This window comes from Podarcis muralis, chromosome 8, assembly GCF_964188315.1.
Source record: "Podarcis muralis chromosome 8, rPodMur119.hap1.1, whole genome shotgun sequence".
NCBI classification, from domain to species: Eukaryota; Metazoa; Chordata; class Lepidosauria; order Squamata; family Lacertidae; genus Podarcis; species Podarcis muralis.
Window position 1 is genome coordinate 90,624,847 of NC_135662.1, and position 14,767 is coordinate 90,639,613.

Below are 14,767 nucleotides of genomic sequence, written 5' to 3' on the forward strand. Positions count from 1 at the left end.
TAAGAATGACCAGACCAGTTTTATAAAACAAGACAAGCAGCAGATAATATTAGAGAAGTGATGAATTTGGTAGATTTAAACAAAAATAAAGACCAATTTCTAATTTCATGACTAGATGCTAAAAAGGCTTTTGACAAAATTTATAAACAGAGGTAAAGGTAAAGGAACTCCTGGCTGTTAGGTCCAGTTGCGGACGACTCTGGGGTTGCAGCGCTCATCTCACTTTACTGGCCAAGGGAGCTGGCGTTTGTCCGCAGACAGCTTGACTAAGCCGCTTCTGGCGAACCAGAGCAGCACATGGAAACACCGTTTACCTTCCCGCCGAAGCGGTACCTATTTATCTACTTGCACTGGCATGCTTTTGAACTGCTAGGTTGGCAGGAGCAGGGACCGAGCAACAGGAGCTCACCCCATCGCGGAGATTCAAACCGCCGACCTTCTGATCGGCAAGCCCCAGCGTGTTTAGACCACAGCGCCACCTGCGTACAGAGGTAGCTCTAACTAAATTTCGTTTTCCTTTGTGTTTTATAAAATGGATTAAAATATTGTATGACTCACCTACATCTAAAGTGAATGGCAAAAGTCTGCTACTTTTCCACTGTCCTGAGGAATTGGGCAAGAGCGTCTACATTCACCTTAGTAACCCCCCCACCACCACCCCCAGCTTGTGCTATTACAGGGCAGTTCACAATTCAGTTGAATATAAATTGGTTTTATCTGCAGATGATATTCTTTTGTGTATTTTGAAGCCTCATACTAACATTCCTATGTTGAGCCAAACAATAGATACCTTTGGTAAAATATCAGAATATTAACTGGTCCAAGTTGGAACGATTTTTCTTGCATTTTTGATAATTTTCTCTCTCTCTTAATTTTTTTCTTTCATCACTTTGCTTTCAATAAATGAAATTCTTTTAATAAAGTAAAAACCACCACCACCACCACAACCTATAGCACATTCCCCAACAATGAAGAGGACCAAAGAGCCTCATCTCATACGGTGTTCTAAATAGGTCTCTGAGTCATTTAGCATAGTCTTTGCTCAGTTCTCATTTGCTTCCAATAAACCAGACACCCCAGGTTACTAAAATACTTATTCCTCATCTATAGGAAATTCAGCAATGGAGTGTTTTGGTCCTTTGAACTCCTGACTTCCAAACACAGTGAATCACTGGACTTACCAGAGAGAGTGGTGGGGGAAGGACAGGGTGAAGGGAGCTCAGTGCGGAGTGGCACAGCCAATGAGGCACTCTTGCCATTATGTTGGCAGAACATGAGACAATTCTTCTCAGGGTCACATTGGGCAAGTTACCGGCATTGCAGGCGGTTGGACTAGATGGCCCTTGTTATCCCTTCTGTGTTTCTGGTCTTGGTGCCTTGCCCCTCCCCACATTGGTTAGCCCCAGTGACATGCTGTTTTCGGAAGCCAGGAGAGCAGCAGTGCCTCACCTACACCACTGCACAGAGGGCTACTGGTGGTATCAGTATCAGGGCAACCTTGGGTGCAAACATACTTTTGAGCGTTTATTCCATCAATTGCTCGAATCATCCTTTCATTCAGTTCTTCTTCAAACTTCTTCTTCTGAGATTTTGTTCTGTGGAGGACAAAAGGGCAAATAGGAGTTAGTAGCCTTGGGGGAAATACCCAAATAAGGCATGGCAACGATTAGAGAGAACAAAGAGAACAGAGAACAAAAAGGAAGCCAGCCCTTTGTATTCCTGTTTTCCTGCAGCAGTATATAAAACAGAGTCTACACAACTTGCCATATTTGGACCTGCATTTAACATCAGCCATTCGTTTTGCAATATGAAGTTGACTTGTTGCTGAGATGACTTTAGAACAACATAACCAACAGTTTGACTTCAGGTCGTCCCAAAACTGCAGGAAACTAGAATTTAGGAATTCTCTTAGAATAACTGGGTCTGATATAGTTGCCCTCAAGTGGACTGGTAAAGTTACACATTTTGTTACCTATAAACTTGACCAGTTACCTTATGTGATTCTGTGGTATCGTGACATTTAGAAGTTTGCAAGAAATGGCTTATTTTATCTCTTCACTCTTCACGATGAAGCCTCTGAATGAATGAACCAAGTTTATCTGCACCACCTGAAGTCTCTGACTATATGCCTGCATGGGCATATTCTTCCTTTCACAAGCCCAAGGTAGCCTAAAAGCCCCAAGAGGAGAGCCTTCCTTTCTGACCCAACTCAGAGCACCCACCAAGATGAACATAGTTCACAGCTACATGTGGTAGGTAGCTCACTAAGAGAATAACTCTTCTGCTTTTCTGTCCTGCCTGAAACTACAAAAGAGGGTGGTATGCAAGTCACCTGGCAGGTAGGTGTCATGGGACTGCCAGAGAATGCCGGGGAGGAGGAGGAACATTCAGAGGGAGGTGGACAGGAAGCGATGGATGGGGAAGGGGGAGAGAGCCAGGCGGAAAGGCCCTTAGATGCAGAAGCAGAGCCCCAGCAAGCACAGGAAGTTCTGGTGCTGATGGCGAGGCGGTGCCTTTTCCGTCTGCCGAGGAGAGGAGAGAATTAAAGAGGAGGGGCGAGAGGCGTCACAGGAAACTTCCTCGCCTTTTCTGTTGGAGGAGAAGCCGGCAAAAGCCACTCCCAGAATCTGAACTGGAGGATTCAGATGCATGATTGTAATGTGCTGCCTGTACATATGTAAAATAAAGAACTGTAAATATCTCTGAATGAGCAGAGGTGCTTATTGCGAAGAGCATACATGAGCTATCACAGTAGGTCACAAACATTTTTATCTATTTATTGAGCTTTGACTGCTCTTCATCCATTCCAGATTTCAAGGTGGTATATGGGGTCCTACCAGACTGAATTTTTTTGCAAGTGTATTCTGCATTGGTACAATAATAGTACATTAGTGGTTGGATTTATAGTCGAGCACTTTTATTAGTTGTTCCCTAAAGCCACATTATTGCCATCTGGAAAAGCAGTATAGTGTGACAAAAGTGGTACCAACCCATCCCCCAGAGTCCTTGTGGTGTGAAGAGTTGCAGAATTTCAGCAGGAAGCTACGGGACATGAAATGATTGGAAAGACAGCAAAATGTCTGCCCCAAAACTTTTGCAGGTGCAAACATGATTGAAAGTAAGATCATGCATAAATGAGCACAAATCTTCAGGAATGGACAATAAACAATGCCTGGAGGGACCCACAAATAATATTTTAAACAATTACCATGTCCAATAAAAAATTAGCAAGTTAAATAAGATATTAACAATTGGAACACAGGAAGCTGCCCTGCACTGAGTCAGACCATAAGAGTTTGAGCAATCAACAACCACAGTAAGACTTGGAACCATCATGTATCTCCTAATGCCTGGCTAAGCAAGTGAGTTTTTACCTGGAACTGGAAACCCAATAACATAACGGCCATCCATGACTCCAGGAGAAAGGAATTTCACAGTTGGGACATTACTGCAGAGAAAGCCTTCTCCTGCGTTGCCACCCATCAGGCCACAGGAAAGGCCTGGGCTGGCTGGCATTGGGAGGGACATGTCCTCAAGCAAGTGGGTCCCAAGTCAGTTATGGTTTTTATATAATGACATCATGAGAAGTAGCACATAGGATGTCAGAACAGATCCCATGCGGTTGGTTTTATGTGGGTGTACCAGGTAACAGGGACGCGGGTGGCGCTGTGGGTTAAACCGCAGAGCCTAGGACTTGCCAATCAGAAGGTCGGTGGTTCGAATCCCCGCGACGGGCTGAGCTCCCGTTGCTCGGTCCCTGCTCCTGCCAACCTAGCAGTTCGAAAGCACGTTAAAGTGCAAGTAGATCAATTGGGAAGGTAAACGGTGTTTCCATGCGCTGCTCTGGTTTGCCAGAAGCGGCTTAGTCATGCTGGCCACATGACCCGGAAGCTGTACACCGGCTCCCTCGGCCAATAGAGCGAGATGAGTGCCGAAACCTCAGAGTCATCCACAACTGGACCTAATGGTCAGGGGTCCCTTTACCAGGTAACATCCAACAGAACTCTTGCATTCTGCACTAGCTGAAGTTCCCAGACCACCTTCAAAGGTTGCCCTATGTAGAGCACATTACAGAAATCTAACTGTGAGGTTACTAGGGCATGAAGTCCTGTGGCCAGACTATCCCAGCCCAGAAATGGCATTCTTACAATTACTAAGCAGTCGGCTGATTTCAAGTCTCAGGGCTGAATTAGACATGGCATCTGTCATATGACTTGACAGTATAGTGGAGTTTCCCCTCAATGGTGGGCAGATCAAGACCACTGAATAGGGGACCTCACCAAGGTCCCCAAACTAGACTTCCTTCCATGCTTGTTATTCATAATGGAAGGAAAGCTGTTATTGTGAACTCCCCTCCCATTGTGAATAGCCAGCGTTTGCAGGGGTGGGGGGTGGGGGTCCAGTTCTAATCAGGACTGCAGCAGCAACAAAATGCTTAAGTCACCCTCCAATACTGTAAGTACTTCAACAAATCCAGGCCAATACAAAAGAGCAAATGTACTGTAGCATCAGCTTGCCTGAGTCACATTGTAGAATTATTTTATTTCAGCTTAATCCTAACTGCTGTTCAAAATGACCCTAGCTAACAAAGTGAATGCTTATATAGATTAGAATTGCTGGTTAAAGAGAGTACAGTAGTACCTCGGGTTACATACGCTTCATGTTACATATGCTTCAGGTTACAGACTCCGCTAACCCAGAAATAGTACCTCGGGTTGAGAACTTTGCTTCAGGATGAGAACAGAAATTGTGCAGCGGCGGCGAGGCCCCATTAGCTAAAGTGGTGCTTCAGGTTAAGAACAGTTTCAGGTTAAGAACGGACCTCCAGAACGAATTAAGTACTTAACCCGAGATACCACTGTAATGCATTTTTCTCATAGAATCAATGTCTGAAAAATCAACACATACCTTTCTCTACAACGCTGGAAATTATATTGACCCATAGGCATGTCCTAAGAGAAATTGAGAGAAAATGTCCACATAGTATTATTAAAAAAAAATCTTGATTCTCAGTATATTAGGTTGTATTGTAACACAAATGTTGTGTCAGAGAACATTTTCTCCAGCTCAAAAATCCCAGTGAAGTATATGATAAAATCCTTATTAATTTTAATGGGCCAGAATTGCATCAGTGCAATTCCTTGTATGTCAACTCATAAGTAAAGTCCTACTGAGCTGAATATGACTTAGTCCCTGGTCAATGTGTGTAGCCTGAGTGGTGCAAGCCAAACGACAGCAACACACCCAGCTGAATTAAGCATGAGAGACTAATGATTTCAGGATCATATTAATACAGGCCAAGCTCTGACAGAGCAGAACACAGGCTGACCAGCATCCTCTTTCTCAGTCAGACACTTGCAGGAAGCCCGCCTGACAGCCATGAAAGCAACACCAGTCCCTAGTTTATTTTCCCAGCTGGTCTTCAGAAGTGTCCCACCCTGGAATTAGGAGATTCCAGGGCTTCAGAGTCTTGTAGCACTGTATGGAGGCTGGTGGAGTTTGTCCATTTCCCTTATCTCCCCTTTCCTACGCTGCACAGTGCTAAAGGGCTCTGGTTCAGGGCTGGTTGCCAGTCTCAAATCTGAGAACTGAATTCTTGTCTGGGGGTGGGGGAAGGAGAGAAATCTGGAGAGGAGGGAAGGGCATAGTTTTCCCTCTCCTCCACTGTGCTAGCGCTGATATATAACGATGCAGAAAACTCATACCATGGTGCTGATCTTGCCATTTTCTGTAATCATGCTGTCCCGATGGTGCAAGTGAGCAAATGGCTTGGCTGCTCCCCATGACTCCAAGTACCGGGTCATACGAACAGATGCTCTCATTTTAGCTCCATCTAGAGTATTCCGGGGTCGGAAATGATGCTGCGGACTTCGTTTTTCTTCCTGGTTAGGGAATAAATAACACCAAGAGGTACAGATAGCATAAAGCTTGCACGATTTCTATTGTTTCCTATTTTGCCCAATTTATTCTAGTTTTGCTCATCATGGGGTGAAGCCGCGGAGAGCAATAAAACACAAACTACTGAAAATCTTATTTAGCCGCCTCCTGAGTTTTGAGATTATAGCTAGCGTTGTGGACAGATAAATAAGGGCAAGGGACTTGTTCCTTAAAATCAAATAAACCAAGATCCTCAGGAAGACGACAATACCACGCAGCCACGTAACATAAAGATCTAGGTAAGTAAATGCTCAGTGTTGCATTTCTTATTGTCCTGACAAAGCACAATCCAGAAGTGGTTCACCTGATGGGATGGAGCCACAACAGCAGCTTCTCAGCAGGGATGCCACTGCTGCTGCCGGGAGGAGGTGAGCCACTGCAGGGCTCGCACCACTGCACCTGTGCTGTACCTGTCTCCCTGTCTACGCCGGCTCGCCCACCAGGCAGACTGAAGCAGCCACCTCAGGAGGTGAAATCCAGTGGGTGGTGTCCCCCCCCCATGCACATCCCCCGCCCCCTGAAGTGATGGCTTCCAGCAAGAACGCACAAAATTTCTGCAAGATCTCGCTAATCTCGTTGGAAGCCGCTGCAGCAAAACAACCCTGGTAAGCGAGGCTTTGGGGGGGGGGGTTCACCTCAGATGGGTCACCCCTCCTCCTAGTCATCTCGACCCTCCCTCTTCTGGGAAGCAGGCATGACATACCTACCAAGAGGCGGCCGCTGTGGCTCTGCCCCACTGGGCAAGCCAGGTCTGGACATGGCCCAGATCACACAGCTGTGAAGCAGAGCTGTGAAGGCAAGCAGCAGTAAGCCCCCACCTGGTGCACTTTTCTCCCCCCCCCCCCGACCCCATCTTATGGCTGTGCCAGAAGAAGAAAGCAAAAGCTTCCACTTTTAGATCAGGCACAGATTAGCCCCAAACCCTAAACTGCGGTTGTACTTAACTATGATTGCCTAAAGGGACCCTCAGCGCCTAGGACTTGCCGATCGTATGGTCGGCGGTTCGAATCCCCGCGGCGGGGTGCGCTCCCGTTGCTCGGTCCCAGCTCCTGCCCACCTAGCAGTTCGAAAGCACCCTCAGGTGCAAGTAGATAAATAGGTACCGCTTTATAGCGGAAAGGTAAACGGCGTTTCCGTGTGCTGCGCTGGTGCTGGCTCGCCAGAGCAGCTTTGTCACGCTGGCCACGTGACCCAGAAGCGTCTGCGGACAGCGCTGGCTCCTGGCCTATAGAGTGAGATGAGCGCACAACCCTAGAGTCTGTCAAGACTGGCCCGTACGGGCAGGGGTACCTTTACCTTTATGATTGCCTAAACTCATTTTCATGTCTGAACGAGCCCAATGTAAACCCTAGAAGCCACAGAAGCGAAATCATGGCTCTTGTCTGCTTATAGCAGTTTCAAATACAATGTCGAGAAAACAAATGAAACATTACTAACCTTGGGGTTGATAATGAAGTAGGTTTTCACCTTATGCTCCTTGAGATACGGGTCCCTTGCATCTCCATCCCCATCCTCCACTTGGTAAGCTCCATTCAAGTGGGCCAAGGTGACTGAAGTAATGTGAACACGGCTGAAATTATGGTTTATTTTAAAATGACCATTATACAACATTAAGAATGTCACACTGCTTTTTTTCTTTTCTTTTACTATTGGGAAATATTCCCAACAGCTATACAAAATGAAATACTTGTGAACTAAACAACACATTGTAAATGAATATATATATATATATATTTGCAGGCAACGAAACTGGATTGCTGTGCACAAAAACAAATGCAAACTCTGCCCTCATTCACACTGACGTAGTCAGCCTAAACTTGTCTGTATTGTTTCAAACTTCAGCAGGAGCTCACATGATTCCTGCATTCAAAAACAGAGAAATACATCTGTACACAGAATACGAGCATGTCCAAGGACTACATTAGAACCTCTTCCACCATCCTTCTCTAGACTTTTTATGTGGAGTGGATTCAGTCACTTGAACCTGTAGAACAGAACAGTAAAACCCTGATTCCAGATGGCCACCTCAGTGAGAACTAGGCCCATCATTCAATTGCGCTCCAGAAAAAGAGCCAGTCTTTAACATTCTCATTTGTTCCAATCAAGTTATCCCTTGTGGGTGAAAAGGATCCAAGGAACACAAGAAGCCCCAAGGCAAGTGGCTTCTCCATTCAACTAATACATTTGAAAGGCATGGAGCTGTTCCCTATCCACTTAAATGTTTCTCTTCCTCAAGATAGATCAGAGCAGCTTCTATTTGGGGGTCTGCTTTCTCATCAACTTATGGGAGCCAAACCTATATGCTCAGCAGTTGAACAGTATTGTGTGCCTTCCAAGACTATTGCATTTCAGTAAAAGGGAAAAATCTCTGTTTGCTCAGGATCAGAGCAAATAAACAGGGTAAAATGCATGAATTTTAATAGGGGAGTGGGCACAATCTAGCCACACCTGCAGGCCTACTACTTTCAATTGCAGAGTTAAACACATGGCTTAAAAGGACTTAACTTTGGTGGGATCACATCCAATGTTTATAAAAGGTAATCAGGCCTATTTAAATCTAGAACATTCCAGTGGGCGAGGCAAGGCCATCCCTTTGGCTGAGGACTACAGGGCCCTCTTCACTGCACAGTAGGCGTTTTGGGTGACCTTGTAGGCACCAATTTATTTGGGGAAATGTATCCACACCCATCTTAAACAGAGACTAGTCTTACCCAGGAACTCCTCCGGCTTCCATGTGATTGGCTAGTGTAACATCATGTGACCATACATCATACTGCCATTTCTGCAGTCCAATCACGCCACAAAGGACATTCCCAGAGTGCACTCCTACTCGCATATTAATATCAACTCCAGTTGCATCTCTGACCTTCCTATTGATGAGAAATTATTATCAATCGCAGCTGTTATTTTCTGGACTTTGAAAAAAGCGCACGGTGCTACCATTACCACACAATGACTTTTTCATGTGCTACTGTTCATGTCTTAATTAAAATGTGGTATTTTATAACTAAGATATTTGCTGGTTAAAGCACAGGCATGTTAACATCAATATAAAAGTAAACAAGCTAAAAAAAATGGCCACAAATTCAATTCAAGCTCACAAGTATTATTTACAAAGAACTGTTTCTAAATAAAATTGGAACTTGCCTTTTATTTTTTGAGGCGAACTGGCAGTTGTCATACCTAGCCTGATCTGGAATCAGATGCTGAGTCCTTGGGAGGACAAACCAAACACCCCACAGGCCAAGGACCTTGAGGAGCAGTCAAGGCGAGCTAAAGACAGTGTTGAAGATCCTCTTTGAGGGGCCCTTTGCGTTAATACCTGACAAGGAACCCCTGGAATGGTCAGAGGAGCAGGTGGAGCCATCCTCCAGCCTTTGAGTGCTGGCGCCCAAGTCTTTGGGTTCAGGCCAAAGAGTGACAACACAGTAGAGCTGTGGACCCAGAGTCATTTAGTTGTCAGTAAGCAATCCCTGATTCTCCTTCACTGCTGGTAGCTGTGGTTAGGATGTGATTTAGGAGGCTATGGTATATAAGGTTTCTTGTTCCTGCTGCAAGTCATCACCCTTGCTATTGTCCATGGTCTTCTCCACCATCAAAATTTAGATTCTAAGCTTATTGGATCAGGGCCTTGTTTTGTGTTACTCTGTAAACTAGACCTAGACGACATGGTGCCCTCAGCCCTCAGCCAATGGTCAAGGATGGTGGGAACTGTAGTTCTCAACATCTAGAGACCACCACCTTGGCTACTTCTGCCATAAAGCACTATTTACATTGATGATGCTAGACAAATTTGTGGCTGCTCAAAATTATTGTATACACTCCAACATTGGGCCCTGTAATTTGCACATCAGCCAGCCTCTGCTCCAAGATGGGGGCAGTTAGCCCACTTTTAGAATATCTTCGGAAAACCTGGGAAAGTCGATGCTGTCATTAAAAAGGTCTTAGCAGATCTAGATCTTCCAACATGGTAAGATAATATAGATCAGTGATGGCCAAACCTGGCCCTCCAGATATTTTGGGACTACAACTCCCATCATCCCTAGCTAACGGGACCAGTGGCCAGGGATGATGGAAATTGTAGTCCTAAAACAGCTGGAGGGCCAAGTTTGGCCATCACTGATCTAGATCCATAACGGGCAGGGAGTGGACACGAAAAAATGGGCAAATCAGTTTCTCGCTTTTGCAATCAAAAGTTTAGTTCTCCACATTTCCACATCAGTTTGCTTTTTTTAAAAAAGTCCTCCTGCAAACACCCCAGCATTTTAGTGTTAATTTCTCCTAACATACACATTTGCAAAGCATTTCCCTCTAAAATGATGCTTTTTGTATGTTATGTTCACCAGTATGGACATTTTATGGATGCTTTATCTACATGCATTATTGCACACATTACTGTACCTAGCTGGACAACTGGGTTGCAAAATTCGGAGAAGTACAAATTCCCAAGGATGGCTGTACTTCATTTCTTGCATTGTTTGGGAAAGCATGACTTTGGCAGGCTAGTCTTTAAATGCAAACTGAACAGAATTCTTTGCCATCTCTAGTGGGCACTACATCGTGAGGGAAAGATTGCCTTTTACCTCTTCTGTGTATTATCTTACTGTGCTGCAATGCTGTTTCATGTGGTATACCCCCAAATCCATACCATCCCTCACTGTTGTAGCTATGGAGAGAAACAACATCATCTCATTTGATATGGAGCTGAAAATGTTAAACATACTGAAGCACAAACCAGAGCAAAAGCTTCAGATTTAAGGCAACCGTGTGAGGCTTACTGGGAAGGTTCAAGGTAAGGACAAGGACAAGTTACAAAACGCTTCTACCTACTTTATGGCTTCACACATGTCCAGTCCCATTTTCACACAGTTCTTGGCATGGTTTTGGAGAGATATAGGGAGGCCGGACACACAGTAGTAGCAATCTCCCAAAATTTTAATTCTCATGCATTCATTTTCCTGAGAGGGGGAAAGAAGGTTCAGTTAGGAGATGGCCAGCACAGCAACTACTGTATTCCGAACTTAAAAATGGAAAGCGTAATGCTGGTGGTCAACAAAAGAGGTTTAAAGTCTCAAGGCAAATTTTAAAAAATGTAGTATAAACACCAACAATTGGGAAACAGTTGCCTGCGAGCACTCCCATTGGAGAGCAGCCTTTACCAAAGGTGTCATGGACTTTGAAGACACTCGAACTCAGGACGCAAGGGAGAAATGTGCTAAGAGGAAAGCACGCTTGGCAAATCCACACCATGATTAACTCCCGCGTGGAAACCAATGTCCTCACTGTGGAAGGACGTGTGGATCCAGAATTGGGCTCCACAGTCACTTACAGACTAACTGTTAAGACAGAAAGACCATGCCTGGAGTACTGCAGAAGCACAATATTCTTGGTGCCATCAAATGTATTTCACATAACGATGGGGAGGAAGATAGCTGGGCTGGACATGCAGGATGAGATGCTCTGCCGAGAGCTATGTGCATCCCATTTCCACTGACCTACTTTTCCTGAAATGTGAAATCAGAAGCACACACAAGCTATGCAGTATCCAGAGACCTAGGAAATTAAATGAAAACTCCTCCTGCCTGGTACAAAAATAGATATCTCTGTTGGGAGCACGGGATATTTGTTGTCATCCCTATTCCAGCACTTGCAGGAAGAGCAACACCACTTCCTAGGCTTAGTCTTCAGATTTATATTGCCACTTTGCCGTGCTCCTTCACGACAGCATGATTAGTCTTTTAAATTATGCCCACCAGCGTTATTTTTAATCCGTTCAAAAGCAAATACTGTTCCATTAGATGTTAGTGATTTGCAAACCATTTATCATAAAACTCTAGGGTTCCTCAGAGGTTCCTCCGGGTTTTCTTGGTGAGATCAGTGCTATGGGCAAGCTGCCCCAAAGGCAGCTTCCCCACCAGTGCTGCTCTTCCTCAGCAATGCTCACAGACAGGCAAGTCTCAGGTGCAGAGCGACTTTATCTGCAAAAAAACTTTGCAAAAGCATTGCAGGAGATCATACTGGGCCCCGCTGGAGCAGGTGGTTCCGCTAAATTGCAAACCACCTGAAAGAGTCTCTTGCTGCTGTTTTCTGCAGATGCAATGGAGGTGGTGAAGAAAGTCTTCTTCACCATAGCTACCGCCACTTGGTAGGCTCAACATTGAGCTCTAGCCCGTGTCCAGTCAGCTTCAGAATGAATTATCCGCCACTGGCGCTCTAGCCGTCTCAGCGATTGTTTCATTGCCCTCAGATCCATGGAAAATCACGGGGCTGTCCGGGCTCCATGCAATCGGAGAGGGCGCTTTGGAGCCAGACAGTCAATAGCCCTGGTTAACTCCACATTCCAGTGGGCCACCAGGGAATCAGCTGAAAGGCCATCAACATGGGATAAAGCATCCCCTACCACTCTCTGGAAACCATTTGGATCCATTAAGTGTCGGGGGTGGACTATCCGAATCGGTCCCACCTCCCTGCAGAGGGGAAGGGTCGCGGAAAAGTCAAGTTGACCATGGCACTTCTTTAGTTTTGCTTTTACTTAGTGTCAGATCACCAACATCCATAGAGGTGAACACCAGGTCCAAGGCATGTCCGTGGCTATGGGTTGGGCCAGACTTATTCAGGGACAGCCCCATGGAGGCCATGCTTTCCACGAAGTCCCGAGCGGCCCCTTGTAAGGTCGTGTCGGCATGGATGTTAAAATCCCCTAGGGCAACCAAACTAGGTGTCTCCAGAAGAACATCCGCCACGACCTGAAGCAGCTCGGGCAGGGAATCCTTGGTGCAGCGGGGAGGTTGGTACACCAAAAGGAATCCTGTACTGCCCCTATTGCCCACTTCCAGAACATGCACTCAGAGAACTGGGTCTTCCCAATAGGACGCCTGGTGCAAACTAATGACTTCCTAAATATCACTGCAAGCCCCCCCCCCCCGCCCACAAGGCCTGGGTTGCTGTGCGTAAGAGAAACCTGGTGGACAAGCAGCGGCAAGGACAGGCCCATCTGCTTCATCCAACTCTGTTACACATGCCAGGTCAAGTCCTCCACCCATGATCAAGTCATGGATGGCAGTGGTCTTATGAATCATTGACCTGGCATTGTACAGCAGTACCTTAAGGTCATGTGGGTATCCCTTGCTGATTCCAGTATCCGTCTGGTCAAGACCAGACCCCTCAAACAACAACTAAACCTGCCTCCTCAGTAATGACATGGTCTGGTCTTAGTGTAACTCCTCCTCCTACTCGTGATCACTGAAATAGGTTGTCCCAGTGCATCCCCCCTCCCCCCTAGCCATTTTGTTGGCTGGGACCCATAGCAGATACACACAGAATTGCTGTTTCTATCCTCTTTCTTTGTGCCCTTCCCCCCACCACATTTGTATTAGCTTGTGACCAAAGGACAGTGCAAATTATAGATCAGGAACTGAAAGCCCCAGGGTCAACCTGAGAACTACGGGCTGGCTCCCCAATTTCCCATGGCACTCAGCATTGGCCCAGGATGTGAGGGTGGCCTGGTGGTTGTGAAAACTGCATTCGCAGCAGACCCCAGGTCAACAAGCTGGCATGCCACTCTCACGCCCACAGCTATAAATCTTAACATCAAAGACAATGATAACCTAACAGCCATTACTGAAGCCCTCAGGGGTACTTACTTTTGCAATTTGGTCAAACTTGCCAAAGAGCTCATTCAGCATGTGCACCAGTTCTCCAGGAGAGCAATCACTAGCCAAGCGAGTGAATCCCACAATATCAGCGTATAAAATGCTACAAGTGAAAAAGGGGATTTTACCATTTTGCTTAGCTTAAAACTATCCCTAGAGTTTCTTGGAGAAAACAAACAAGAGAAAAGGGAATGCACTAAATACCTCACCAGGAGCAGATACAACTTGTCCAAAACCATATGTTTGGATGCTGAGCTCATACATCCTTTTTGGATGGCCTGCTTTTGTGGTCTGACTCCCCTTCCACTGTGTCCACTCAGGCTGTGACCCTGCCAGGACTGCTTGCCTATAAAGGATTGTGCCTCACCCCACAGTTTGCCGCACTGCGGTCGGAAGCTGAACTCCCAGCAGACCTCTTTGAAGAGAAGGGCAGGTTACCAGTCTGCAAAGAGGAGCTGCTAATATCTTCTGGTGCCTAAACTGAGCCACCCACCAGGCAAGATCGTTCTAGAGTTTCCACCGGAAAAGGCAGAGGAGACAGCCAGAGGTCATTCAACTGCTCCACAGTGTGAGACATAAAGCCAGAAGACAACCCTTAAAGCGTACTGCAACTCTGCTTATGTCAGGCACGGGTTGGGGGCTTAACCAATTACAGTATTAATTTCACGCAGGAGGGTGGGCCTACAAGGAGAGAAGGAAGGTGAGACAGGAGAAAAGGCAAAACAGGGGAGTCTTCTGCAAGGGCCTGGCAAGGGTGTGCTGCCCCTCATGCAGCAGTTCATTGGGGGGTGGGGGAGAAATGGGAAGCCCCATCTTATTTGGGCTCTGCCTCACACATCATTAGCATGCAACCCACAGCCTTTTACCCCTAGGGGAATGCAGCAGCTTGAGGGGAAAAAGATTCCCTATTCCCATAGTGCTTTGTTTATTTTTCATTTTTGCTTGCTATTTTGTTAATGTTATTAATATTGTTTTATAGATTATATATGTTGTATTGATTTGTTAACCATACAATATGACTTTTGCTTTAATTGTGCTTTGTTAACCATGTTTTATAGATTGCAATATGACTTAGGCTGTATTTGTGACATTCTATTATGTTCTGGCTGGCTTGTCACGCTGGCCACGTGACCCGGAAGTGTCTGCGGACAGCGCTGGCTCCCGGCCTATAGAGTGAG

The 14,767-nt window shown here is 45.9% G+C and overlaps 1 protein-coding gene across 8 annotated transcripts in view; it reads right to left on the minus strand.

Annotated features, from left to right (window-relative positions):
• Positions 1 to 14,767, minus strand: part of ADCY2 (adenylate cyclase 2) — a 128,138-nt gene that overhangs the window by 59,640 nt on the left and 53,731 nt on the right. For 6 of the 8 annotated variants that reach the window (XM_077933577.1, XM_077933576.1, XM_077933579.1 and 3 more), the window contains 7 exons: positions 13,581 to 13,692; positions 10,768 to 10,895; positions 8,649 to 8,807; positions 7,375 to 7,507; positions 5,706 to 5,882; positions 4,909 to 4,952; positions 1,515 to 1,595 (listed from right to left, as the gene is read on the minus strand). In XM_077933577.1, the coding sequence (XP_077789703.1) occupies positions 1,515 to 1,595; positions 4,909 to 4,952; positions 5,706 to 5,882; positions 7,375 to 7,507; positions 8,649 to 8,807; positions 10,768 to 10,895; positions 13,581 to 13,692 (834 nt within the window). The remainder of the gene's footprint in view (positions 1 to 1,514; positions 1,596 to 4,908; positions 4,953 to 5,705; positions 5,883 to 7,374; positions 7,508 to 8,648; positions 8,808 to 10,767; positions 10,896 to 13,580; positions 13,693 to 14,767) is intronic. The other 2 variants (XM_077933578.1, XM_077933580.1) reach the window with 2 other exon arrangements.